The 24658-nt window shown below is 50.1% G+C and overlaps 2 protein-coding genes across 2 annotated transcripts; both read left to right on the forward strand.

Annotated features, from left to right (window-relative positions):
• Positions 1 to 4159: 4159 nt before the first annotated feature.
• Positions 4160 to 7935, forward strand: FASTKD5 (FAST kinase domains 5). The gene is made up of 2 exons (XM_019553353.1): positions 4160 to 4382; positions 4502 to 7935. Exon 2 carries the CDS (start codon positions 4540 to 4542, stop codon positions 7030 to 7032), a length of 2493 nt encoding a protein of 830 aa, XP_019408898.1. The 5' UTR covers positions 4160 to 4382; positions 4502 to 4539; the 3' UTR covers positions 7033 to 7935.
• A 3154-nt stretch (positions 7936 to 11089) lies between these two features.
• On the forward strand, positions 11090 to 22613 carry UBOX5 (U-box domain containing 5). Its single transcript, XM_019553302.1, has 5 exons — positions 11090 to 11519; positions 13463 to 13559; positions 14535 to 15732; positions 20134 to 20295; positions 21666 to 22613. Exons 2-5 carry the CDS (start codon positions 13506 to 13508, stop codon positions 21872 to 21874), a joined length of 1623 nt encoding a protein of 540 aa, XP_019408847.1. The 5' UTR covers positions 11090 to 11519; positions 13463 to 13505; the 3' UTR covers positions 21875 to 22613.
• The last annotated feature ends 2045 nt before the right edge of the window (positions 22614 to 24658 follow it).

Consider the following 24658-nt stretch of genomic DNA (forward strand, 5'->3'; position numbering starts at 1 on the left):
CCGCGGGGGGCGGCGCGGTGCAGCCCCGCGCCTGGGCGGGCCGGGCCGGGCCGGGGCCGCTGTTGCCGGGGAGCTCGACGGACCCTGGTTCGTTCCGTCTGACGCACGACACGGGCGGGGGACACGTGCTTGAACCGGGCCTCGCGTCTGGGTCACGGCAGAGCGGTGTCTGGGCCTTTCCCCAGTAAGATCCCGAGCTAAGAAACCTCGAGGCGAGCTTTCTGCTCGCTCCCGACTGGATGTGCCGGGCCCGCGGGCGTGTAAGGGCCGGTTCGCTGCTCGCGTTGTCTCCTCGCGCCGCTCGGGGGGGCTCCAATCTGGCTGTGGGCAGGGAGCAGGGCAGCCCTCGCCTTCAGCGCGAAGGATCACCCGCTGCAAGAGCTCGAGCCCCACATTGCGTTGCCATCCAGAGATAGCTAAGGCACTCGCGCCTCATCTTGGGCTTGACGGCAACGGTTAGCTCTCTCCGTGCCAGACTGGGCAACAGCGTTCAAGCTGCTGGCTCTCTGCCCCGGGCTCGGCCACTTAGACAGCTAGTACTAGACAAGACGTTGCACAACATATTGTCGCACCATTTTTCAGCATTTTTAAAGACTTTTCCCCCTCTTCTGCAGTCCCTGCACTCTTTGATTTCTCTCCTGTTTCCTGGTTCTGGTCTCCTTTGCTTCCTCCTTAAACTTGCATCTCTTCCTTCAAGCTTATCGCTGCGTCCTGCCACCTCTTACCCTCCTCCTTATCCTTCTCCCAGAGAACACGATCTAGGCTTACAGCAGGCCGTGCAGTGAGGGTGAGGAAACTAGAGGACTAAATACTCTGATGTCCATCAGAGGGCACTGCTTGCTGTCTTCTCTTTGTGCATGAAATTGTGCCTGAAACTGGGTTGAGCATTCACTGTGCTTGCTTTCTTCACAGAGGCGTGACCTCCTTGGCTTCAGCTGGGAAGCTGTCTCAGTGTGCACAGTCGTAAAGGCTTCCATAGTGCATCAGTGACCCTTTAGTTCCAGGTCTCAGGGCAGAGGAATGCAGAAGCTGATACGTATCGCTCCTGTAGTGCCTTTCTCAAGCTTTGCTGTCCCTAGTTACTTATAGTCCTCTAGTTTCCAACAAGGGGTGGGCAGAATACGGCCTGTGGACCAGATGCCTCCTGCCATGTGATTGGATCTGGCCCATGGAGGGTGCCTGACGGTTGATTTTATCCAGCCCGCAGCTGGCCCTGCAGCACTCTGCATGGGGCCACATCCTGCCTGGGGCAGCCTTTACTGCACTCCTGTGCCCACTGACACCCCTGGCCTGGCACGCACAATTTCCTGTCGGGGCCACACCCAGTGTGACTGCAGCTGCCTGGGCACTGCTCTGCTCCCTTCTCCTCCATTGGTTCCTCCTCCTCCTCGCTAGCACCATAGCCAAAAGGGACTTGGGGGTCATGATTGACCACAAGATGAACGAGCCACCAGTGCAATGTCACAGCTGATAATATGAGCAACTTGCATCCATAGATGCTTCTCAAGCAAATCTCAAGATGTCATCCTCCCATTGTACTAGGCCTTGGTGAGGCCGCAGCTGGAGTACTGCATCCAGTTTTGGGCTCCACAATTCAAGAAGGATGTCGAGACTCTTGAGGGAGTCCAGAGTAGAGCCACGCGCATGATCAGAGGGCAGGAGAACAGGCCTTATGATGAGAAGCTGAGAGCAATGGGACTCTTCAGCCTGGAAAAGCACAGGCTCAGGGGTGACCTGGTAGCTGCCTATAAGTATATAAGGGGTGTTCACTAGGATCTGGGGGGAACGCCTATTCACTAGAACGCCCCAAGGGATGACAAGGTCTAAACTTCTCCAAGACCATTTCAGGGTGGACATAAGGAAAAACTTTTTACTGTCCAAGGTCTGGAATAGACACCGTCCAGAGGTGGTGCAGTTACCTACTCTGGACACTTTTTAAAGAAATGTCTGGATGCTTATCTTGCTGGGATCCTTTGACCCTAGCTGACTTCCTCCCCCTGGGGCAGGGGGCTGGACTCGATGGTCCTCCGAGCTCCCTTCCAGCCCTAATGTCTATGACATCTACAAGGTCTGCAGAACCGAGCAGTACCCAGACAACTGCAACCACGCTGGAAGCAGCTCTGCCAAAAAGCTGTATGCACTTGCCAGGGCTGGAGCAGGCACGGGTGGGAGCAGCCAGGGCTCGAGCCCAAGGTGGGGCAGCTGTGGGCTGGATGCGGCGAGGGAGACCATACCTGTGCCACACCGGTGTGCCCAGGCAAGCTTTGCTGCTCACACCCCCAGCCGACTCCCGGGACCTAGCACAGGTAGCCCCCCTCCCAATACTGTATACTCTTGTAAGACTTTATTTTGAGCTATTATGCAATCGCCTCTATAGACACTACTCAAACATAGATCAGAACAAAACCATATTTTGAAATAATATTGAAATACATTATAGCTGATGTTTGGGGGTTTTTTTAGTATATGATTTGGTTTTTAAAATATAATTTGTTAAAGTTATTTCTTCTGAAGGATTTTGTGCGTGTGGCCTGTAACAGCTCACCAAAACTCGTTAAGTGGCCTGCCAGCCAAAATATTTGCCCATCCCTGTTCTAACATATTTCCTCTTTGTAGCAAGAGCGGGGTACAGATTTGAGGAAGCTGAAGATGCCTGTCTAATGCGTCCTTGAGGTTAGCAGTGCAAGATGGGGGAAGCGCATGGTACACAGCACTGGCTTTATGCTGTAGCTAATCGCCATCTGACTCCTCGTGACGGACTCAGTTGGCCCCTCACTCAGGCTGCCAACACTGAGATGCTGTCCAGATTTCCCATTGCTACCCTGCCTCTGGAGCAGTTCTGTCTACAGAAGTAGCAGGGGAGCATTCATATGGATGGGGCCCAGGTGGCAGCTGGCATTTTAAACCTGTGTCCTGAGCCTGCTGGAAACTTTTCCCAGCTGAAAGATTTGAGTGCTTGGTTCCCTGCATGGTTCCCTTTCTCCTAAATACCCAGTTGTACCCTGGAAACAAGTAACAGCTCTGGATGCCTCCTGTTATTCCTCTCATGTTCTTCATTGTCCTCCTTTTGCTTTGGAGCTGCTTCTCTCCCTCTCCACTGTCTACCCTTGCTTTCACCAGCAGTTTGCCTTCCTTGAGGCAGCTTGTCTTTCCAGTTGGCCAGTACTCATTCTGCGGCCCCCTTTATGTGAGAGAGATTCCCAGACAGGGTGGATAAAAATCAACAATTTTTTTATTTAAATCAGATTTTTTTTTAATTTGATCATATTTTTTTGTTAAGATGCTTTAAAAAAAAAACTATATAAAATAGTTTTAATGTAAGATAGGTTAAAGCTCAAAGATGTCATCACGGAATTAGGGATTATAACTTCTACTTATATACTATTTGAAACAATATATGCATGTAGCCTTTTTAGAAAATGTTTGTAAATAGGTCACAGCAGGCTATATTAGGGGCCCAGTCTTATGGGGTTCCCAGAGACTCCTTTATAGATTAGTAAAGATTAAAGAAAACCACTCTACCCAGTGGGGCTTGGTGCTCATTCAGTCTAAAGGGTCCTATTAAGCCATCTCTGTCATGCTTAGTTTCAGTTCTCAAACTGGATTTGTGTCTTCAGAGATAACATCCTTGTTAACAGCAGTACAATATATGGCGATGAGAGAGAACAGACCTGATTTACCTACCCTTCAGCCTTCTTGTCTGTCTGCAAGTTTGTGTGCACAGAGTCAAGCCCTTACTTCTCTGTAAAAGTGCAAAGTTTCAAGAAGTTAAATGAATAAAGGATATCAAACATCAAGAAGGCACTTTTTGTAGAAAACAATGATTGAATCAAAGCTTCCTGACCAGTGATTTGAATCGTGCTTTAAATCATGTTTTAAATCAAATCCACCCTGCTCCCGGATCTACATCTCTTCCTAGTACCCCAGCCTGACACTGTTATTTCTCAATATTTTGTCTGTGAAGCTGGGATGGCTTCCAGCTTGTATTTTGAGAACTGCTTAGTTTCTGATTAGCACGTCTTCATTTGAAACACAAACTGATTGAATTAATAGCTTCAGAGATGCAAAGCTATGCAAAAATAAAAGGAGAGGGTGTTTTCAGCTTAAAATTTAGTCACTTTAAAAAAAGCGGGGGGAGGGGACTGACAAGCTTAGACCTGCCAACTGAAAGAACAGTCACATTTTTCTGAATATGAGAGCGTTGTTTTAGGAGTTCCTTGTAGCAGTGAAGCTGTCAACCATATCCCATCACTACGATGCAACAGGTCATCAGATTGCAAAATAACGTTGATGATTGACCTTGGATTGGCCTTGTGGTCTGAACTGCTGAATTCTGGACTTGCAGGCAGATGTCCAACACTCAGTCACTACTTACAAACCAGGTGGGAAATGCACCCTGACACTAGCTAACTTACTTACTGTAGTGTTATAGGCTTTGTTTTAAAACAAAATGTATCCTAATAGATGGAAACCACTCATTCTTCATCTGCCCTTTTTTCAGTACCTGGAAGCAATTCTGACCTCAGTAACTTGTGATCCATGACTACAGTGATAATATGCCGAAGACTTCCAGGAGGAGTCAGCAGGGCTGCGACATTTTCAACTGTGTCCAGGAGTGGGGCCAAGAAGATGATTCCCAGGAGAAAGCCAGAGGAGGATGGGAACCCTCAGGTGACTGACACTAAAGCAGAGGTGATTCTGAGGCTGCAGAACCCTGTGGAGTACAGAATATTTTACAGTCCATCAGCCTACATGGCCACCAAAACCACATCATATCAGAATGCAGCTGGAAGCCATGCGGCTGGTGACGAAAGGCCCTCTGTTAGCAAATTCTCCAGCATTGTCACCAAGCAAGTCCAAAATACCTACAGCATCACCTGGCACCGAAGTCTGAGCACAAAAAGCACCATGCTGCACCTGGAATTTAGCAAACCCTTTTCCACGCAAGCCAGCCTGAAACAGCCAGTTGAACCCAAGCCCAAAAGAGATGAAATGCCAGATGTTGAGGTGCAGGCTTATCACAGTAAGGAGGATAGCCGGATATTTCAGAAACAAAGGCCTGAATACAGCTGTCTGTGTTATGACACCTCTACACCCATGGAGCCCCTACCCCTAGAAGAAAGAGACTTGATCTTACACAGTATAAGTACACTTAAAAGTGAGCTGGTCCCAGGAACTATTGTGGAGTATTTTTGCAAGCTGAGCTGTCTTCCAGTGGAGCAGCACACTTCCCTGAAGTCCCATGTCGAGTTCATGATGCTATGTCACTACTCAGTTAAAAAGATCAAGATGTTCAGCACATCAGAACTCATCGTTATTTTAAAGGCACTTGTCCGCTTAACAGTTCTTCCCAACCACTTTGTGATGAGTACATACGAGAGGGAATTCTGCCTTCGGGCATGGACCATGAACCTGGAACAGCTGCTGCTAGTGGCAGATCTCTGGCGCTACTTGGGATGTAACGTGCCTCACTACTTGCGCATCTTCTTGAGTTACATGAGCATGCACTGGGAAAGCCTCACCTTGCCCCAGCTGGTGCAGCTGATGTACATCATAGGAGAAGGCCGGAATGCTCCCCAAGACTTAATGCGGAAGCTGGAGACCTTGGTGTTGGTGAACTTGGATTCCTTCAACTTGGAGGAAATTGGAACTATTTGCCTGGGGGCCTTCAAGGCACACTACTGCTTCTCAGAGCAGGTCATGAAGGGAATCGGAGACAAGATCTCACCCCGGCTGGAAGACATAAGCAGCTGTGCTTTGGTGAACGTGCTGAAGATGTTCCGTTACACTCACGTCGATCACGCGGACTTCGTGAAGCAACTCGAGAAGGTGGTTCCACCTCGGATTCCTAGTATAGGCATCCAGGGTATTATGCACATAAGTCTCTCCTGCGCAGCCCTGCGTTACCTCAGCAAATGCATTCTGAATGCTGTCGCCGCTTCGGTGCCTTCCAGGGTGACATACTGCCGAAGCAAGGATACCGCCAAGTTCTTGTGGTCATATGGAAGCCTAAATTATGAGCCACCTAACGGGGAGAGGTTTTACAACAGCCTCATAGAGCAGTTGCGCAGGCAGTTGCATGAGTTCAGGAAGTTCCCTCAGCATCTTCTCACAGGTTTGCTGGGTCTGGCATTCACTGAGCGCTACCCATATGACCTGATTAACTATGCCTTGAACAATGAGTTTATCCAGTTAATCAATAAAACTAGATTTGACCTGAAAAGGGACCTGTTCACTCTTGATGGCAGTGTAGAAATTGAGTGCCCAGATTACAAAGGCAATCGCCTTGCGCCCCAGTTTCGGCAAGAAGCTACCGAGGTACTGTTGAGTTTTGCAGAGCGAGAAATCTACGTAAAGCCAGAAGTCCAGGAGGTGCTCGCTATCCTAGAGAACATCCTAGGTGGGCCCAAGTACGTCAAAAACCATATGATCTTACCTCACACCAGAACAAACGATCTAGAAGTTCATTTGGACCCAGACCGAAACCCAATACCTTTTAACTTCAAAACTGCCCCAGTAGATAAACAGGTGGTTAAAGATGAGCAGAAGGACATTGGAAAGAGTCCCTCAGATGATTTAATGAATCAGCTCTTAAATGGGAAATCTAGTGGCAGGTCTTCCGAGATTGATGATAAAACTGAGGTGCAGACTCACGGGCAGAAGAGGGCAAGAGACGAGCAAGCCCCATCCCCTGTGGATTATTTTGCATCTCCAGATGGGGTTCCTCTGACTGACTCCCTCCTAAAGGTTTTGACCAAGTCAGCAACCTCTCCTGAACATCCTTCCTCACCACCAACGCCGCAGCCTGCAAAAGTGAAGCTCGCCATCCAAGTAGTAGCCAGGAATCACTATTGCTACAAAACAAAGCACTTGCTGGGGCTGCACAGCATGAAGAGGCGGCAGCTGCGGCGGTTGGGCTACGTGGTGGTGGATGTGGAGTTCTGGGACTGGTTCCAGTTGCTAAGAGAGACCCAGGCAAAGAGGGTGAATTACCTACGCCACAAAGTGTTTGACTCAATTCCCAAAAAATAGACACTGTTAGTTAAAAAGAAGCCATTTGACAAGACTGATACCTAAATCCAGCACTGCAGAGGAACCTGTCTGGCTCTCCAGCGGGGAAAGTAGCTGGGCAGATCCTTCCCTCTTGTTTCTGATCCTTATTTTACTCTTCCAGTGGTTTATCAAGCTTTGCTGGCGCTTTGCATAGTCAGGGCTGGTTTGACAGCCGCCTTAGGAACCTCATCAACAGCTGTATATGCTGTGCTCTTCTCCTCTTGTAAATGTTCCCCAGCATGATTCTGTTTATAAATAAAAGCCCTGACAATATAAGATTTTCACACCTCCATCTTCCTCGGAGCGAGAGACGGTGCATTTGTTTGCCAGCTCACTTCAGGATGGTTGTTATGCTCTTCTGGTACAGGGAAGTCAGCCGGAGAGAATCCTAAGCTACGCGCCCAGTCCCTGCGGCAGACTTCTTGCATGTAGTGCAGCTGTACCCGCCAATTCCAGTGCAGCTGGGCCGGATGTCAGGTCATACTCTCCCATACCTTGGCTTGTTTTCAGGCCCACTGCTTCACAGGGGACAGGGAGAGACTCCAGCACTTCCCCTTTTCTCGGCTCTTTCCCTGCAGTGGAAGTGAGCAGGAAGGCGTGTGGATAGTGTGGAGGTGAGAGCATGTGCCATGTCAGGAGTGGGAGGGAGAGGAGAAATCTGCTGTGTATGGCAGGTCTGTTTTGCATAGGCACATCTCAGTTCAGTCTAACAGCGAGGCCTCCACCCTGTGCAGCACCCACCTTGCTGGTGCTTTTCAGCTCCATTGACCTCTCGGCCCATCTAGGAAAAAATGGAGTGAACCTAGAAATCCAGCTGCCCTGTTCCAAGGTAACCCTCCCAGTCGGGCTTGGATCACACAGGCTGGGCAGCATGGCGGGAGTTTGTGTTGCCACCAGCCAGGGCAGAGGTGGGCAATTTTTTGGGCTGGAGGGACACTTAAGGATCTGTTGTGGGCTGGGGAAGGTGGGGAGCAACTGATCCTATCTGGCCCTGGTGCCCACCACCAGGGGACCAGGTGGAGCCGGTGGGCAGGCGAGATACCCATGGAGACTGGCCCAGGACCCCTGCGGGCAAGGCGCACTCGACCAAATGGATGGGATGGGGCTTTGGGCAGGCAGGAAGCAGCATCCAGGAGTGGGCCAGGATCATGGAGCTGTGACAGCACAGGGCTGGGCCCTGGGACAGAGCCACAATTAGCTCCCCACACATCTCTGTGACGGACACCAGTTCCAGGTCCCAGGCTGATCTCTATGGAGACCTTGCCCATCCGCTCCATCCGGCGTCCACAGTGGTGACAGCCTGGGGTGCCTGGGCAGTGAAGCTGGGTCCAGCGGTGGTGGCAGAGATGGTGGCAGCCGGGCAGAGTGAGCCATCACTGCCGGGACTGCCGGGAAGTCAAGTCCGGCTGCCTTGCCCTGTGCCCAGCGGTGGTGAGACCAACTGCACATGCCACGGCCCAGACTGCTCCCTTCGCCTGGGCCAGGTGGGGCTGAGGGACCTGCCATGGGCCAGATACAGCCCCTTGGTGGGCCGGATCCAACCCATGGGCCCTATTCTGCCTACCCCGAGCTAGAGTGTATACGCTGAGAAGAGGGGGTATATTTCCTCCACATTCATAGGGTTGCATCTAAAATTTGGCAGTAAGGAGTCTTCTGGGCCAGAAGGTCTCTGCTCTGTAACATGCCTGATGCAGTTTGGAGCATGTTATAAACTGCAGTTTTCATTTTTTTATGCTGCGCTGTAATTTCAAACACTTTAGTGTCACACTGGCAGGTCCAGGTATAACATTAAGTTGAATGTACATTTACTTTGTGAAGCAAAGTGAAGCTATGAAATGCTGGAACTGAGGCTGAATTTGTGGGGGAGCTGTCGGCACAGGGAGGGACTCTGTTTGGAGTTACCTCCAGACTCTCATATTAACCCTTTCATCTCACCCGATCCTGTTTTGCACTGGTTGCCCCCAAAAATCAGTTGGGAGCCTGGGTATGTTGCCTCTTCATAAAGGGTGGGCCCAACCCCTGCCGCTCCTGGAAGGCCCTAAAAGTCGGCAAGAGTAAGGATATGGTGGAGGGGGGGCAGGCAAGGTTAATGCTGGCACTGCATAGCCATTGAGGGGTTCCTGTTGTTCTGATGTAGCTCATTTCCTTACGCTTGAATGAGAGGGAGGAAAGCACCCTGGAAATTCCCCCTGAGGTGCTTGTTGGTACCCACGGGGTTGTTCTTGGGGCAGAACCGTTGCATCAGCTGTGCAGGCCGTAGTAGCCGGCAGCGGTCAGTCCCCTTCTCTGCGGAGCGGTGAGAGAGGTCTGCAAGGCATGTTTCAGTGATAGCAATGGGAAGGGGAGACTGGGATCATGGGTGGCTTACTCTTCCCCATCCCATTGCCTGCGTTTAGCGGGTGCTAGACTCCCCGCGCCTGGCCTCTTGTCCAGGTCTCTTTGCCCAGCATTTCTAGTCTCATCCATCCTGGCGTCTCAGCCCAGTCTGTCCCTGCATCTCCTCCAGTCTCCTTGTCCAGCTGATCCATTCCCTTCCCCCATAACTCTACCAAGCTGTCTTCATTTGTGCCTGCTCCTGGGCTCCATCTTTGTCCCACCCATTGCAGTTTCCACCTGGGAGACTGATTGCTTGTCTGATCTGTCTTCCTTTTCCCTGCCAGTTTGCAGTCTCTAGTCGTTTCTCAGCCCTTCCAGTGTGCAGACTTCTACCTGCTAGTTCAGGGCCCTCCCAGGCTTTCCTGTCTTACCACTGGCCAGTCCCAACCCCTTCTGGTAAGATCAGTTCAGAATACTAAACGGAGGAAAGAGAAATCAGATGCACAGATAGAATCAGAGGGTTTAACTGCCTAAGCAGGGGTACAGCAGGCACATTTAGGGGTTATTGTGGAGCACAAGCTATGTGATAGTGTTGCAAAAGGCAAATCTCCTGGGGGCTGCATTAATAGGAGTGTAGCATGAAGGGCATTTGCAGTATATTCTGACATAAGCTGGATGGAGTCTGGAGGAGAGTAATAAGAACAATATACTTAGAAGACATGACCCACAGCAGAAGAGTGAAGGACCTGCTTTTCTTTTTTTGTCTAAAAAAAGAGGTGAAAGGGGTTAAACACATTTTAATATGCAGCGTTGCATCAATAATAAAATATAAACATGTTGGGGTTTGTGATTCGTGCCCACCATGAAGAAAGGTGCACCTAATGAGGAAATCGGCTTTATTTGCACAAAAGGTGATTGAGAGGATACTGGGAACCTCCTCACCGGAAGGATTGGGAAGGACTGGAACGGTTGAGGAAGATTGGGGTATTGTCTTCACTGGCAGTTTTTACGATTTGGCAGACGTCTGCTGGGAATTGCTTGGTAGTACTTGATTCTGCCTTGGAGCACCAGGGTGTGGATTAGGTGGCCTCTAGAAGTCCTCACTAAGCCTTCATTTTATGATCAAGGACAGCAGTGCCTGATCTCCTGGCCCCATGGGCTGGAGGAGCAGCACAGAGCCGGTCCCTGAGTGCCAGCTGGCATGCTAGCTGGGCTTTGGCTGTAAATTGGTGTGCTTGGGAGTGCAGGGTCACATTATCCAGCCCCCATGACTCCCATAGATTTTTAGCAGCAAGGGAGCGGCAATTCTGTCACTGCTCCCCTGCCACCAAATTTCCAGACCTTTAGGGACCCCCATGGGCTGGATCTGGCCCACAGGGCAGGGGTTAAGCACCTCTGTCCTAGCATAGGAGATGACTAAATTACCTTCCACTGGAGCATGTTATTCATCACATTGCATCTCTTCTGCAAAATTAGCCTGAAGCACACTTTGTGTCTTGACCAGAAATCTTTCCAGAAGAGGTTAACAGTACAGTGCGGGATGATTACAGTACAGTAGCACCCGGTTTGAGTCCTCCCCCAAAAGTGTTGGGGTCCTAGCAACCCAAACTGCATTTTAATTGCCCAGTGTTCCCATCTGATAACAGTCTTGGGCACTAACACGAGATCAGTCTGTTTGAATCTGGGTTTTTATTTTTAATTTACTGACATTTCTCTCTGTTGGGATCCCAAAGTGTTGAACAGGTTATAACTGTGTGTACACAAAACAGCAGGGAGCTCAGAGGTGGAGGGGGGACCTTGCTGTCTTTATTGTGCTGTCATAATACCTGTGGATCTAGGCATGAACCCGGAGCCTGTTGTTAGGTGCACACCAGAAAGGCAGTGGCTGCCCCAAAGAGCTTACGGTCTTCGAGCGAGAGGATGCCATGGTTACAGACACACACAAGGGAATGAGAAAACAATGAGACCTTGTTGATCAGCGTGATGGGCAGGGGTCTCGGCCTATCCACAGCCTCCCTCCAGTCAAATATGCATGAGTGCAGATTGAGGCAGTTTGCAGGGGGATAAGAGGAGAGCAACCTCCCACAGAGAGATGAGAGACATGAAGCATATACTTTCTGCCTTCTCATCGCACCCCAACAAGAGAACAGGTATCTTGAAAGTCTGCCAGTTCACCAGGATGCTTTCACCTACCGGGATTTTGCAGCTAATCTCCACAAGATCTGGTGGAGGCCAAGAGCGCGGTAGATTTCCTAGGAGAACTAGGCAGGCATGCTCTCGCAGTGGATATCCCCCTGAGCTAGGATCAAGAGAGTATATTGAAGAGAGAGGAATTTGGAAAATAAGCTAACTAGCCCCTGCCTAGGGACAGGAAGAAAATACCTTCATGAGCAGATGGTAACTTAATTCTCAGCTACAGAGTGAATTGCATTTACCTCTGAGTTATCTGGTACAGGTTGTGGCCAGAGGGGGGTTGTGGACCAAAAGTTTCATGAGACCTTTAACAATCAGGCTGTCGGGGCATCTGTTTCAGGTCTGGAGACACGGCACCTCCAGCACTGAGCTGTAGACGATTGCATACTTAATGTTGTGTTCAACAGATGCCCAGTTTGCAGCTGTGCAACCTTGAAAATGCCTCTTTTTGCTTACCTGGATGCAGTGCAACATTGAGCATTGCTTTCATGAGAGCGTCCGATTCGGAAAACAGCCAGGCAGGCATTGGCGTAGCCGAACTTCCAGGCTCAGCTCTTTCAGGAAGTGATTGAGATCCGCCCCTCCGTCAACCCTCGGTTGAATCGGGCGCTTAAATCACCATTTCTGACTTCCATAGGCAGGTACAGCAAAACATCATCTGCTAACCTGCCTTCTTGTTTTCCGGCCCCATTGTCCAGAACAAAGTGTCCCCAGGATTTCCAATTTCCTTCTGGCTGAGCTAATAACCTCAACTGAAGATCGTTTCAGGTGCTCTTTGTTCTTGATGGAAGTGGCAGGTTTTGTGATTTACAAGATAGCTCTAAGCACCGAGGCTGGTTTCAGAGGTTAAATCTCTTCTTTGCAGAGAGCATTATTTTTTTAAAAGAATAAGGTCTCACTGGCCTGCACATAGTTCTCTGGATGGAGATATATGCTCATCTGACTTGTTTTCAAAATAGCTATCTCTAGTCGCTGTTCAAAAAGTTGCTGACATCCCTGAGCTCCAGTGCTTCCTTAAGTAACTTGGCAATGTTGTATAATGATTATTAATTTTGCATTCAGGGGCTTCTTTCACCTGAAGATCTTAAAGCACTTTGAAAACTTTGGTCCTTGCTGTACCCCTGTACACCACGAGCTGCGTGCATGGCAAGAAGCCCGGGAGGTTGTGTTTGAGATTGGACAGCACCCAGTGCAGTGGGACCTCAAACACAAGTTTCCACCTCCTGACAATGTGGAGTCTCAATAAGCAAGGCAGGCACCGGCTGGAAGAGGCAATGGGTACAGAGAGGTGATATGATTTTTCTCAAGGTCATGCAGTAAGTTGTGGCAGAGACCAAAGTAGAAGCTAGGTGTATTCCAAGCCTGATGCCCATCTGCAGAGGGAGCGTGGCCTAATGGTGAGGGCAAAGAACAGGTTGTGACTTGGTGGGAAAACATTTTCAAAGGCAGAATGAGGAAGCAGGCTATGGCGGGGGAGGCAGGCAGTTCCTATTTGTGCCTCTGGAAAATCTCCTTTGGGTTGAGTGGATACCAGGACAGGCTTGAGGTCCCAAGACTCTTCCTGTAATTACCTGGCTGTGCTCCCCTTAATAAGGCTGAAAATCAACTTGCCAGCCTGCTTGCAGATGCTGGATTTTTTCATGCCAAATACTTGTATGTTCAACTGTATGTCCATCAGATCTCGGGTGAATTATAACTTGATCTCCTGTCTTCACCTGCAGCCCCCACAACCGGTTATTGGGTCTCTTGGGTTATGAACAGTCTTATTCACTTGACTCTGAACTGCATTTTTTGAGCAGACCTGGAGATCTCCTGTCACTCGGGATTATTCATACAAGCACCTTCTCTCGTTCACTGTTCACTGACTTCCACTGTTTTTTTGCTTTTTTTTGTTTCCTAGCTGATTCGGACACTTGGAAGCTGAACGCTCTCAAATTGCCAAGATGGTCATAAATGCCTGCCTCCCACAGTTCAAACCAAGGATTCACTGCAACAAGGTAAAGTAAAAAGGCATAGTGGGCATTTATACATGTGCTCTGGGAGTTGGGGGGGTGCTTTAATTACAGCAGCTCTTAGAGCCACTCCAGTTAAAGCACTTGGAGCGTCTTGTTTATCAGTATCCCCATGCTTTAAAAATGGGGGGGCGGCACTTTAACTAATTAGTGCATTGGAGCAGCCTTGCTGCTCATATATAAGCTCCCAGTGTTTCCTGGGCTTGAGGAAATGAGTGTGTGCTCTGGCATTGGGTGGAAACAGCCTGATTCATCTTGGTTAGATTAGGCTTGGGAGCCATGGGAGGGAGCTACCTACTTGGTACTTGGTTTGAGCAAGGGGAGGAGGTGGGGTAGTGGCTTTTTCTGCTGCCATGCATATGTGGTGTAAGAAACAGCAGGTACTGCAGCTCGCCAGGCTCCATGGTGAGATTCCTTGGCAGATGCCTAAGTTTCCCTTTGGAAGCATTTCAGAAGGAGGTGCAGAGAGGCACTACTGAGCCACTGTGCTGGAAGGCATGTGGTCTCATAGTTAAGGATGCTTCCCGTGGAGGCTGGGCTGTGCTTCTAAGCATAAGGCCAGTAAATCCTGTGCAGTCTTTTGGCATTGCCTCTCCTCTTAGTCCTGTTGTTGGCCTCTTTGTATTTCTACTGAGGCAACATCCTGAATCCTCTGCAATAGGTACCTGCCATTGGATTCTCATGTTCCCTTTAGTGCACTAGGCTCTGCCAGCTGTTCTAACAGCCCGCTTTCCCCAGGCAGACAGGCACAGCCCACTATTCCCAAGCAGCCGTACAGGAACAACTGGGCAATTCATGTGAACCAGAGATCAGAACTCACACTTGGGTTTTAACCTCCCCGGCCAGTCATTTCATCCCTTATTTACACCTTGTCTGGCAAAGACTGGGTGACTGCTGGCTACACCACGTTCCTCTCTGGGTTCGGATCGAGACCGATTTCTGCTTTCTTTCGCCACGCAGATCTCTGCTGACGGATATGAAGTGGAGAACCTCATCTCTGAAGACCTGGCGAGGAGAAATCGGGGCTTTCGCAGCGAATATTTTATCAAACCTCCGGTCCACATCACCATCTCCTTTCCCTTCAACATAGAGATCTGCAGGATTAACATAGATATCTCGTCAGGAGGCTACCAAACCTTCACCGGGCTCGATATTTACACGTCTACCTCAGCCAATAAGACCTCTTGGAACAGCCCCGAGGGTCAGCTCTCGCCTCTGGCCAGTCAGCCGGTGTCAGATAAAGACGTGTTCACCCTGGTGGGGAAGGCCGTGCTCAAAAATCAAAGCAGAGTGACTTTCAGCCACAGAGGCTTCAAGCTGAGGCCTCCCTTCCATCAAATGGAAGCTGGCTTCTCCTACCCAGGGTCTGCATCTCAAGACCTGTGGAATAAAGGCCCAGCCTCACTCAGCAACGTATCACACTTAAAGATTTGTATCACCCACGTAGCGGGAGGTGGCCTGCCTTGCATTAAGAGGCTGGAGGTCTGGGGCCAGCCAGCCAAGTCGTGCCCCCCGGAGTTGGTCGACGGTGTGTTCCAAGTGGCCTCTGGGTGCCACGCTCAGGACTTTGGCGGCATAAAGCCGGAGCCGTGGACACCAATGGAAAGCGACTGTGTGCCCTTTAGCAATGCTGGCAGCGAGCAGCAGACTCTCCGGAAGCTGGTTGATGTTATTCAGGATATCCCTGAAGAGTTCCTGGACCCCATCACTCTGGAGATAATGCCTTTCCCCATGCTGCTGCCCTCGGGCAAGGTGATCGACCAGAGCACCTTGGAGAAATGTAACCGGAGTGAGGCCTCCTGGGGGAGGGTGCCCAGCGACCCCTTCACAGGAGTCGCCTTTAGCCAGCACTCCCAGCCCCTGCCTCACCCAACACTGAAGGCAAGGATAGACCACTTCCTCCTGCAGCACAGCATCCCAGGCACCAACCTTCTCGGCAGGGCACAGGACTCTGAAATGGTCGCACCTTCTTCCCTCACAGTATCTTCTCTGAAAAGGAAAATGGACTGTATGGAGCAAAGTCCCCATGACGGCAGCCGCCTGCAACCTTCCTATTTTTCTACTGCAAACTTACTAGTCACGTCTACCTCAGAGAGCGGTGCGAAAAAAATGAAAACTGAGAGCGACTCGCACTCGGCCCAGATGGACTGTTCAACAGGTATCTTGCATTCCTAATTCCCTGCGTCTCTCAGCCCTCCTGACCTCCCAGGACCAGTCGCATGCATCTTCCCAAGTGTGGTTTTCCTTAGCCCTCCTAAGTCCTGCAGCTTCCTACGCCAGAACCGGGGTCCTTTTTGTGAGCTTGTATATTTTGCTACCGTCAAATACTTCTGAAAGGATTTTACTGTCTCATCTGCATCCGATCTCTCTTCTTCCCATCCCCAGCATAGTCATCCTGTAAACATTATCTGCAACCATGTCTGCATTGTTTGTTTTATTTTCCAGTACCAAAGCTCACTAGTCTCCCCTTGACCTTATATGATCCCCTGTTTGGGACTGTAATTGGTTTCCATCACTTGATTTCCTCCCCTGCCTTGGGTCTGCATTTCCTTTCTCCCCATCTTTTTCAGGTCTCATTGGCAAACTTTGTCAGACTGGAAGAACATCCCTTGCCACAGTAATTTTCCAACAGATTGCAGGTTTACTAGCCTAGACACAAGCCACTCACCCAGAATGGGGATAAGCAGGGTGAAATCTTAGCTGCCTTGGGTGAGCTGGTTAGTAGAAGCATGCAGGGGCTGCTCATACAGGTGAGGCGAGGCTGAGGGATCTGGGCTTATTTGGTTCGGAGAAGAGAAGACCGAGGGGGATTGAATAGCAGCCTTCACCTCGCTGCAGGGGGGTCCAAAGAGGGTGAAGCTGGACTTGTCTCAGTGGTGGCAGATGACAGAAGGAGCAATGGGCTCAAGCTGCAGCAAGGGAAGTTGATGTTGGATATTAGGAAGAACTTTCCCACGAGGAGGGTAGTAAAGCACTGGGACAGGCTCCCAGAGAGGTGTGGCGTCTCCATCCTTGAAAATGTTTAAGACCCAGCTAGATATAGTTGGGGATGGAACAAGCAGAGGGCTGGACTAGATCTGACCTCCTGAGGTCCCTTCCAACCCTAATTTCCTATGATTCTGTGACAGCAGTTGGGCTCCTGTTCCCTGTTACGTTTCCAGTGGTCCTAACCTTACGTGGTGTTTTCTGGCTTGGAAGATTGGCGTTTACCCTAGCACTGCTTGAGGACACTCCTCGTGTCCCAGTCAACAATGCTAATCTGAATTCCAGCCCTGGGGCCCCTACCAAGGATGCTTGGATGTAATAGCCAGTAGAAAGAGCACACAGGATGTCTGTCAAGCTTTAGCAAAGGCTTAGGGGTAGCACTGCACACAAGGGGCTGCTGGCGATTTAAGGGGGAGAGTTTGTTTCTGATGGAGAAGCCTTCTCACTTGCTCTGTGCAGAAACCCAAGGGAGTGTCCAGAGGGAGCAATGGGAAGCAGCCACGGTGTCAGGCTGTCTGCCTAAGATATAGTCATGGTGTTGTAGCCAGTCTCCTGGCTCCCCTGGATTGTAGCTCCTCGGGGGTGTCACTGGCGCATTAGGCATAGAGGACACTCCCAATAGGTCTCAGTACAGTGGATTTTCAAGTCCTCTCTTTGACTTCTGAGCATTGTTCGCTGCTGGGAGAGGGGGATGGCTTGGGGGCTGAGTGTGATACACAAGATAAAGGCACCCTCCTTTCCTGAAGACTGGTGGCTCCTACTCTTCAGGTCTCTAACCAGGACTTCATTCAGCCTCGCCTGGCTCGCAAGGGGTGGTAGCGTTCTTGACTTTTGCTTTGTCCTTGACTTAAAGTATTTTCTTTTCTCCTGGCAATTTTTCTTCCTCATTTGTGTCTTAAGTTGATTAACCCCCAGATCGCTCTGCCTGTACCTGTTCTTACCGGCACAGGGTTGCTTTTCACACTACATCTTTCCTGCCCACAGTGGTTCTCAGCTGGGTGCTATGAGACCCTTTGAGGAGTGCTGCTCTCCGCATGCCTGTTTGCATCAAGCACCTGAGGAGCTGAAGTGGGATGAACAGGCAGGAGCCCTTTCTGCCACAGGACTTCCCAGTCCCACTCGGCAGGTCCCTCCAGAGAACAGAAGCGTGGGGCGGTTCCCCATGCCAAGGCGGCCTGGAGAAACACCCAGTTCAGAACCACTGCAAATCTTCACTCCATAACCGATATCAGCCTGGCTTATTTTTTCTTATCCAGGTAGAAAGAGGTAGCTTGCCACATCCTATCTCCAGTCGTAAGGTTATGATCGGACCTGGAGCGAGTTTCCTGTGAAGTTAATGTGCACCAAATGAGGCAGCAGCATTGCCCACGTCCTGCAGCACTGGTTTGTTTGCAGGTTGGGAGCTGCCAAAGGCAGTGGGTGTTTCTGGGCTCCACAGTAATGCAAGAAGAGGTGGCAGCTGTGAGAGGGTTAACGCAGCGGAGGGCGAGTGAGGATGAGGTGGGGAGCCTGCAGGCCCTGCGTGAGCCTGTGCCGTGGAAGATAAGACTCTGCCCCGTCCCCCACACCCGATGTGTGTTCAGCACAACCCCCTCTCTTCCCCCTGCCTTCTCCCCTCACCTCCCTGCCTATGTTGGCCAACTAGATCATCCCAGCCTAGGCTCTGGTCTTCAAGACCTCCAAGGATAGAGATCTCCCCCACCGCTCTGGGTAACCTGTTCCAGTACTTCACCCCCATACTAGTGAGAGAGTTTTTCCTAATATCCAAACTCAACGTCCCTTGCTGCAGCTTGAGCCTGTTGCTCCTTGTTCTGTCTGCCCCCGCTGAGACCAGTCCAGCTCCATCCTCTTTGCAACCAAAGGGATCCTCAAAGGAACTCTGTACTTCCTTTGAAGTGGTGTTGGCTTTTTCTTCTCATTTCAGATCTCGGGGCTGTTGCCAAAACCTTTTAAATTTATCCCTTCTTTTTATTATATCAACAGATGGACTCAGGAGAAAGTCCTAAACACACTGTGAAACCATTTTGTGTTCAAATGGAGTCTACCAGCAGTTCTCAACTGTGGTGCTGTTAAAATCAGGGAAAATTATGGAGGGGTGCCTTGAGCCTAAAAACGTTGAGAAAAACTGGGCTAGTTGCTCAGTATAGTTACTAAGTAATTTAGTAATCCCCCAGAAAAAGAGGAAAATTTAAGCTGAATACATGTTGTGGGTTGGGGGAAGAGAGACAAAGAATCTATGAGACAGTAAAATGCAGAAAGTCTGTTGCAGTGTGAATACACAGCTCACAAATGCCTGCTGGACATAAGATTGTGTCTTTGAGGTGAGTTGAGTTTTCTTTTCCACATTTTGCAAAGGTTTCATTTCAAATCACCAAGGTTTGGGCAACAAATGACACAAACCGGGTCTGTCTGGGAGGGACCTGAACATGCTAAAAGTGAATTACAGCTGCAGGTCTTGAGCCTGAACTGTGAGTTTGGGGCTCATTGATTGATGAGTCGATAGTTATTTTTATTGCTGCCAAACCTACAGATCTTGTATCTTTAGGTTCTTGTATCTCAGTAGCACTTACTTACTTGCATCACCAAGACACCCATTTCTGTTCTGTTTTATACTTAGACAGGTTAAAAGACTTTCCCTGTCCTGAATGGCATAGTCCCATATCTTCCATACTTACCTGGCCTTCATTGCTTTAATTTTTAGCACCTGGTTTCTTTGTTTATGTTCTTAGGAGCAGGTAAAGTAAAAAAACGCTGTATGCTGCACAAGAGTCCCATGTTCCCCAGTTTCCTTTCTAGTTTGGTCCCTCAATTCAGATGCATGCTTGTTTCTGAAAGAAAGTGGTAACCAGTAGCGTGACCACCAGCGGTCCTCAAATGACAATGGGGCTTTGTTTTGGCATGATCGTTCTCTGTCTGCCTGAGCGGCCGAGCATGAGAGCTCTGAGCTAGTGCTCCAGGGCCAGAAATTGGACCTGACCAGTCCTGGCTTCCCCTGCTTGAATTGAATAGGACGTGCAGGGGCAGAGGGAGAAGGGCTGGGGTTTTCAAGAGGGGCTGATGGAGTGAGGTGCCTGAATCCTATTGTATAGTGAGCCCTGATCTTACTGAGCTGTCCACGCCTCCTGGCATTTTGAGGCCCAGATCCTCCATAACACCTAGGCGCATGCCAGATTGGAGCGATAACTGAGATTTCAGCGCTCAGTTCCCTTGCTCTGAAGCAGTGTAACACGTAGCAAGTATATTTGGGCTGCTCTTCCACAGATCTCGAAGCATTTTTCCCTTCGTAAGTGAGGTCTCATGCTCCCCCTTCTGCGTATGGAGAAGTGGAGGGGAGGTGGAAGACCTTGTCCAGTCCATCACTGAATTGGCGCAGCAACAGAGCGGAGATCTCACCCCTAAATGCTATGACCTCCGCAAAGCACATTGGTTTTTCAAAACCCTTTTATGCTGAGGGATCTCAGACACTGTTGGGAAGGGAGCTGGGAGCACTTCCGCCTGGGCGTTCAGTGAAGAAGATCCACGGCAAAGTGGCACGTACGTGGTCTCTTCCCAGCTGCTGTGCCTCTCTTTGCAGATCCGGTCTCCCACGAACAGAAACTGTCACAAAGCTTGGATGCTGCCTTGAGCTCTGCCCTCAGCTCCATGCCTTCCTTCACAGCCAGGTTAATAAAGGGCCACCAGCAGCCCCATGGCGAGGGGAGCTGCAGTACTTCGTGGACTACAAGTACTGCCCCAGGTAAGGTGTGGCCAGGGAAGCTTGGGCATCACTGAGGGGAGGTAGAAGACTAGCCTGTGGCCCTGCGCAAACTGAACAGGAACCGCAGGCTACGCTGGGCAGTGCCTGATCTGCCATTTCTTCTCTGCTGAGCTAAAAAATGATGAGCATCTGAATTTCCACAGCAGGGGCTTCCCCCAAAGTAGCCTAGTAGTAAGGTACTTTCATGCTATAGCATTTGAGTACCTCGCTGTCCTTTATGCTTCCCGTACCCCTTGCGGGGCAGGAAGGTATTGTTTATATCCATTTTACCAATGAGCATCTTAGGCACTGAGAGCCGTAAAGGTATTTATGCACAACAGGCGAAGATTTGCTTGCAGCATGGATTAAAATATTTGCATGCGCTTCAGTCTGGCTAGCAGGAGTAGTGAGCCGCAGCAGGCACGTCAGTGCAGATGTCAGCATGGACTAGCATCCTCGGTGCACGCTCACAGCCCTCCATGGGCTTGCCCAGCCACCCTGGAAGTCCATCCTGCTGTGTCTTCGCTATCCTTGCTGGCAAGACTGAAGTTAGCCCTAGCTTGTCCCTTCTCGAGCCACCGGTGCTTTGTACCCATCACTGAAGGGACTCGCTCAAGGTCTTATGGGAAGACTGTGGCGGAGTGGGTGTCCTGCTTCTCAAGCCGGTGCACTTCTTCATGAGCGTAATGAAGATTATCTCACGAGCACAGAGGACTTGGGAGTTTTCTGTTGCTGTTTCTGGGTCACAAAAATACCCTGGAGCCAGCTTTGCCCCCTCAAAGGGCACTTGGTTTTGCAGCTTCATTTCAGCGTGTGTGGCTCTGAGCTGCTTTTCCTGGGAGCATTGTGCTCTTCAACGTTTTACCACACCTCCAGAGTCACGCCTCTTGCAGTGGTATCTGGACAGACCTTCATAGCTGTTAGGTGACGAGAATTCAAAGTGATATTCAAAGTGTGTATGTTCGCACAGTGCAGGTGACAACATCTGCAGTCCCTGGTTGGGCAAAGGGGACAGAGACTTGAATCCTGCTAAAGAGAAAAGCCACTTGCTAGTTTTTCCTTCAGTTAAATCCTGGTGGTGCCAAACTTCAGTGTGCTCCAGCCCTTTCCATACTATGATTCTTGGAAGCGGGAGGTGTGCACGTAAAGCTATTCAACTGGTTCAAAGAAAAGAGGGACCAGCCTGAGCTACCGTGAGCTTCAAGTGCTCAAAATGAGCATGGTAGGAGCGGTAGGTGTTCATTCTTCTCAGGGTCAGGCCCCATGTCGAACATCTGGTGCCAGAGTTTAACCTGGCATGGGTTTGCAGGTGATGCTGTAACCTCACCCAGCTTGGGTTGACAGAGCTCTTTCTTCTCTCTGCTTTCCAGAGCACGACAGGAGCAGCCAAATCCACGCCTGTGCTTCCTGTGGTAAAACATTTTCCGCTTACTTCAAAACAGAGCCTGTCTACCAGCTTCCCTGCGGCCACCTCATGTGTCGCCCATGCTTAGCCGAGAAGCAGAAATCCTTATCGATACTGTGCATGAATTGCAAAAGGTCAGTGGCCACCCACGATGTGCTGAGGGTCCACTTCTAGCTCCTCTCTGTGGCTATCGAAAGGTTGTGGCTGGAGAGCCCCCAGGATGGCTCAGAGGGCGAGATCAAGAGCCGCTGCTCTTCCACTTGCCTCTCTTGATCAGTCCAAGGATGTGGTCCTTTAAAGAGCTTGCCAGATGGTCGCCCATAATCTGAAGTGGACCTGGTCTTCTTACGCTCACAGAGTAGTGGGGGGTTAGAGCATCACACAGGAGCTAAGCGATTACAAGGATACTTAAGCCATAGCTTCTTTAACAAGGAAAATGTATTTATATGATCCTGACCTCCACCCAGTCATGCGCCATCCATCTCACCATTCCAACGGCTCAGTGCTTAGCATAGGTGCCTTTCGGACTGTGTGTCTAGCTTCCCTGTGATTTAAAACCATTTTAAGTATTTGACAAGCTGCCGTTCCGTCATGGACTAGCGGAAGTCCTTGTGGTTGAGAGCACGTGAACTACCCAACTTCTCCCCTTCTCCGCACCCCCACCCCACCGTGCCCGGTAGTCTCCCAGTTACGTGAAGAGCCCATAGGTCACCCATTCTGGAGACCAGTAGGCAGCGAAGAGGGGACGTGGTTAGTGCATTAAGTAACTGGCAATGATCTCATTCTGCTCATGCAAACGGTGTAGAAAAGCCATTGCATTACACAGTGTCACTCTGTTTATGTCGTACGACTGGACCAGCTCCCATCCTGCTGATAGACATTTAAGCCTTAATAAAATTATGGTTAAAGTCTCTCTCTCTCTCTCTGCTTTGTCCTTGGCCTCTCTCTGCGTCTCCCTAATGAATTCTTGCTCAGAGCAAAGGTGAAGAAGACAGCCAGGTCCAACAAAGGAATAGCCCTGTATTTTAAAGGTAGGGGCATGGGGGACTTCAGTAGACTGGGTCCCAGTTTGCATTGATACAAGGTCAGAATTGGCATGATCCCTATGAGAAAATGTGACCTAGCTGTTCAGACCTCTGGGCACTATTGAAAGTAGTAAATGACACAGGAACAGTATATGCAAAAACATACTTCCAAACCGCTTTCAGTTCAGAGGCAGCAAATGGCAGACCGAGCGGGATGTATCTGAAGGTGTCTGGGTTTCAGCCATCCAGCAGTGACTCACCATTCACACCTCCTCCAGCCCAGATCTTCTGGAAGCTCATCTCTCTTAGCGCTTCCAGGATGAGCACCTCCTCCTTTCCACTCCTCTGGAGCTTAATGAAGCTGAGCTCGAGCCAAACGGCAGCTCAGCCAGCCCCAAATGTTACGAAGGCGTCCTGGAAAACCGCCGCTCTGACTCAGTGTCACCTCTGGAAAATCTGTGCAGCAGACTTACTGCCCGTGGCTCCTCCGAACCCAGGGGAATGGCACAGGGATGCATTTAGCTCTTTGTGGTACTGGCTGAGATTTCACAGACTTGCTTGTGCCCAGGCCTGTCCTATAGATTTCTGCAGGGTCCAGCATCTTGGGCTCTGTGGGCTGGGAATCCAGTGCAGAGACACAGGATGTGCAAATTTCAGTGTTTGTCTGCTTTTTCTCTGGGGTTATCTAGTCCAACCCCCTGCTCAAAGCAGGAAGATGAGCCAGGGCTTTGTTGAGCTGAGCCTTAAAAACCTCCAAGGATGGAGATGCCACCACCTATCTAGGTAACCTGTTCAAGTGCTTCACCACCCTCCTAATGAGAGTTTTTCCTAATAGCCAACCTGAACTTCCCTTGCTGCAACTTGAGCCCATTGCTCCTTCTGTCACCTGCCCCCACTGAGAACAGCCCAGCTCCATCCGCTTTGCAACTCCCCCTGCAGGGAGCTGAAGACTGCTATCAAATCCCCACTCGGTTGTCTCTTCTGCAGACTAATAAAGCTCAGTTCCCTCAGCCTCTCCTCGTACGTCGTGTGCCCCAGCCCCTGAACCATTTTCATTGCCCTCCACTGGACTCTCTCCAATGGATGTCCACATCCTTTCTGTAGGGGGAAGGGGCCCAAAACTGAACACACAACTCCAGATGTGGCCTTCGCTACTGCAGAGCAAAGGGGAGGACTCACTTCCCTCCATCTGCTGGCAACTCTCCTACCAATGCAGTCCAGGATGCCATTAGCCTTCTTGACAACAAGGGCCAATATTCAGCTTATTCTCCACCGCAACCCTCGGGTCCTTTTCTGCAGAGCTGCTGCTTAGCCAATCAGCCCCAGCCCGCACTGGTGCATGGGATTGTTCAGTCCCGAGTGCAGGACTTCAGACCAAATGAAATCTTGTGAGGTTCAATATGGTTTCTTAATGAACCGCATGACATTTCTTTTGGTCCAGTCTTCCAGTTTGTCCGGGTCTCTCTGAAGCCTTGCTCTACCCTCCAGAGTATCTACTACTCTCCCCAGCTTCATCTGCAAACTTGTGGAGGGTGCGCTCTGTGCCATCTTCCAGGTCGTTGATGAAGCCATTGAACAAAACCAGCCCCAGGACCAACCCCTGGGGCACTCCACTTTATATCAGCTGCCATCTAGGCATCAAGCCATTGACTACCACCCTCTGAGCCTGATGCTCCAGCCAGTTTTCTACCCACTTTACAGTCCATTCATCCAACCCGTATGCCCTTACCTTGTTCACAAGAATGCTGTGGGACACCGTATCAAAAGCCTTGCTAAAGTCAAGATATATCACATCCACTGGTCTCCCCACATCCACAGATCCAGGCATCTCGTCATAGAAGGCCATCGGGTTGGTCAGGCATGACTTGCCCCTGGTGAATCCATGCTGTCTTCTTCCTAATCACCTTCTCCTCCAAGTCCTTAGAAATGCGTT

This window comes from Crocodylus porosus, unplaced genomic scaffold (assembly GCF_001723895.1).
Source record: "Crocodylus porosus isolate Cpor-Errol unplaced genomic scaffold, CroPor_comp1, whole genome shotgun sequence".
Classification (NCBI taxonomy): Eukaryota; Metazoa; Chordata; order Crocodylia; family Crocodylidae; genus Crocodylus; species Crocodylus porosus.

Excerpts from the sequence above, each read along its gene's own strand:
- UBOX5 (XM_019553302.1), top strand. The coding sequence starts at position 13,506 with ATGGTCATAAATGCCTGCCTCCCACAGTTCAAACCAAGGATTCACTGC. Across the intron at positions 13,560-14,534 it reads CAAGGATTCACTGCAACAAG|ATCTCTGCTGACGGATATGA; the intron begins GTAAAGTAAAAA and ends TTCGCCACGCAG. Across the intron at positions 15,733-20,133 it reads CCAGATGGACTGTTCAACAG|ATCCGGTCTCCCACGAACAG; the intron begins GTATCTTGCATT and ends CTCTCTTTGCAG.
- FASTKD5 (XM_019553353.1), top strand. The coding sequence starts at position 4,540 with ATGACTACAGTGATAATATGCCGAAGACTTCCAGGAGGAGTCAGCAGG.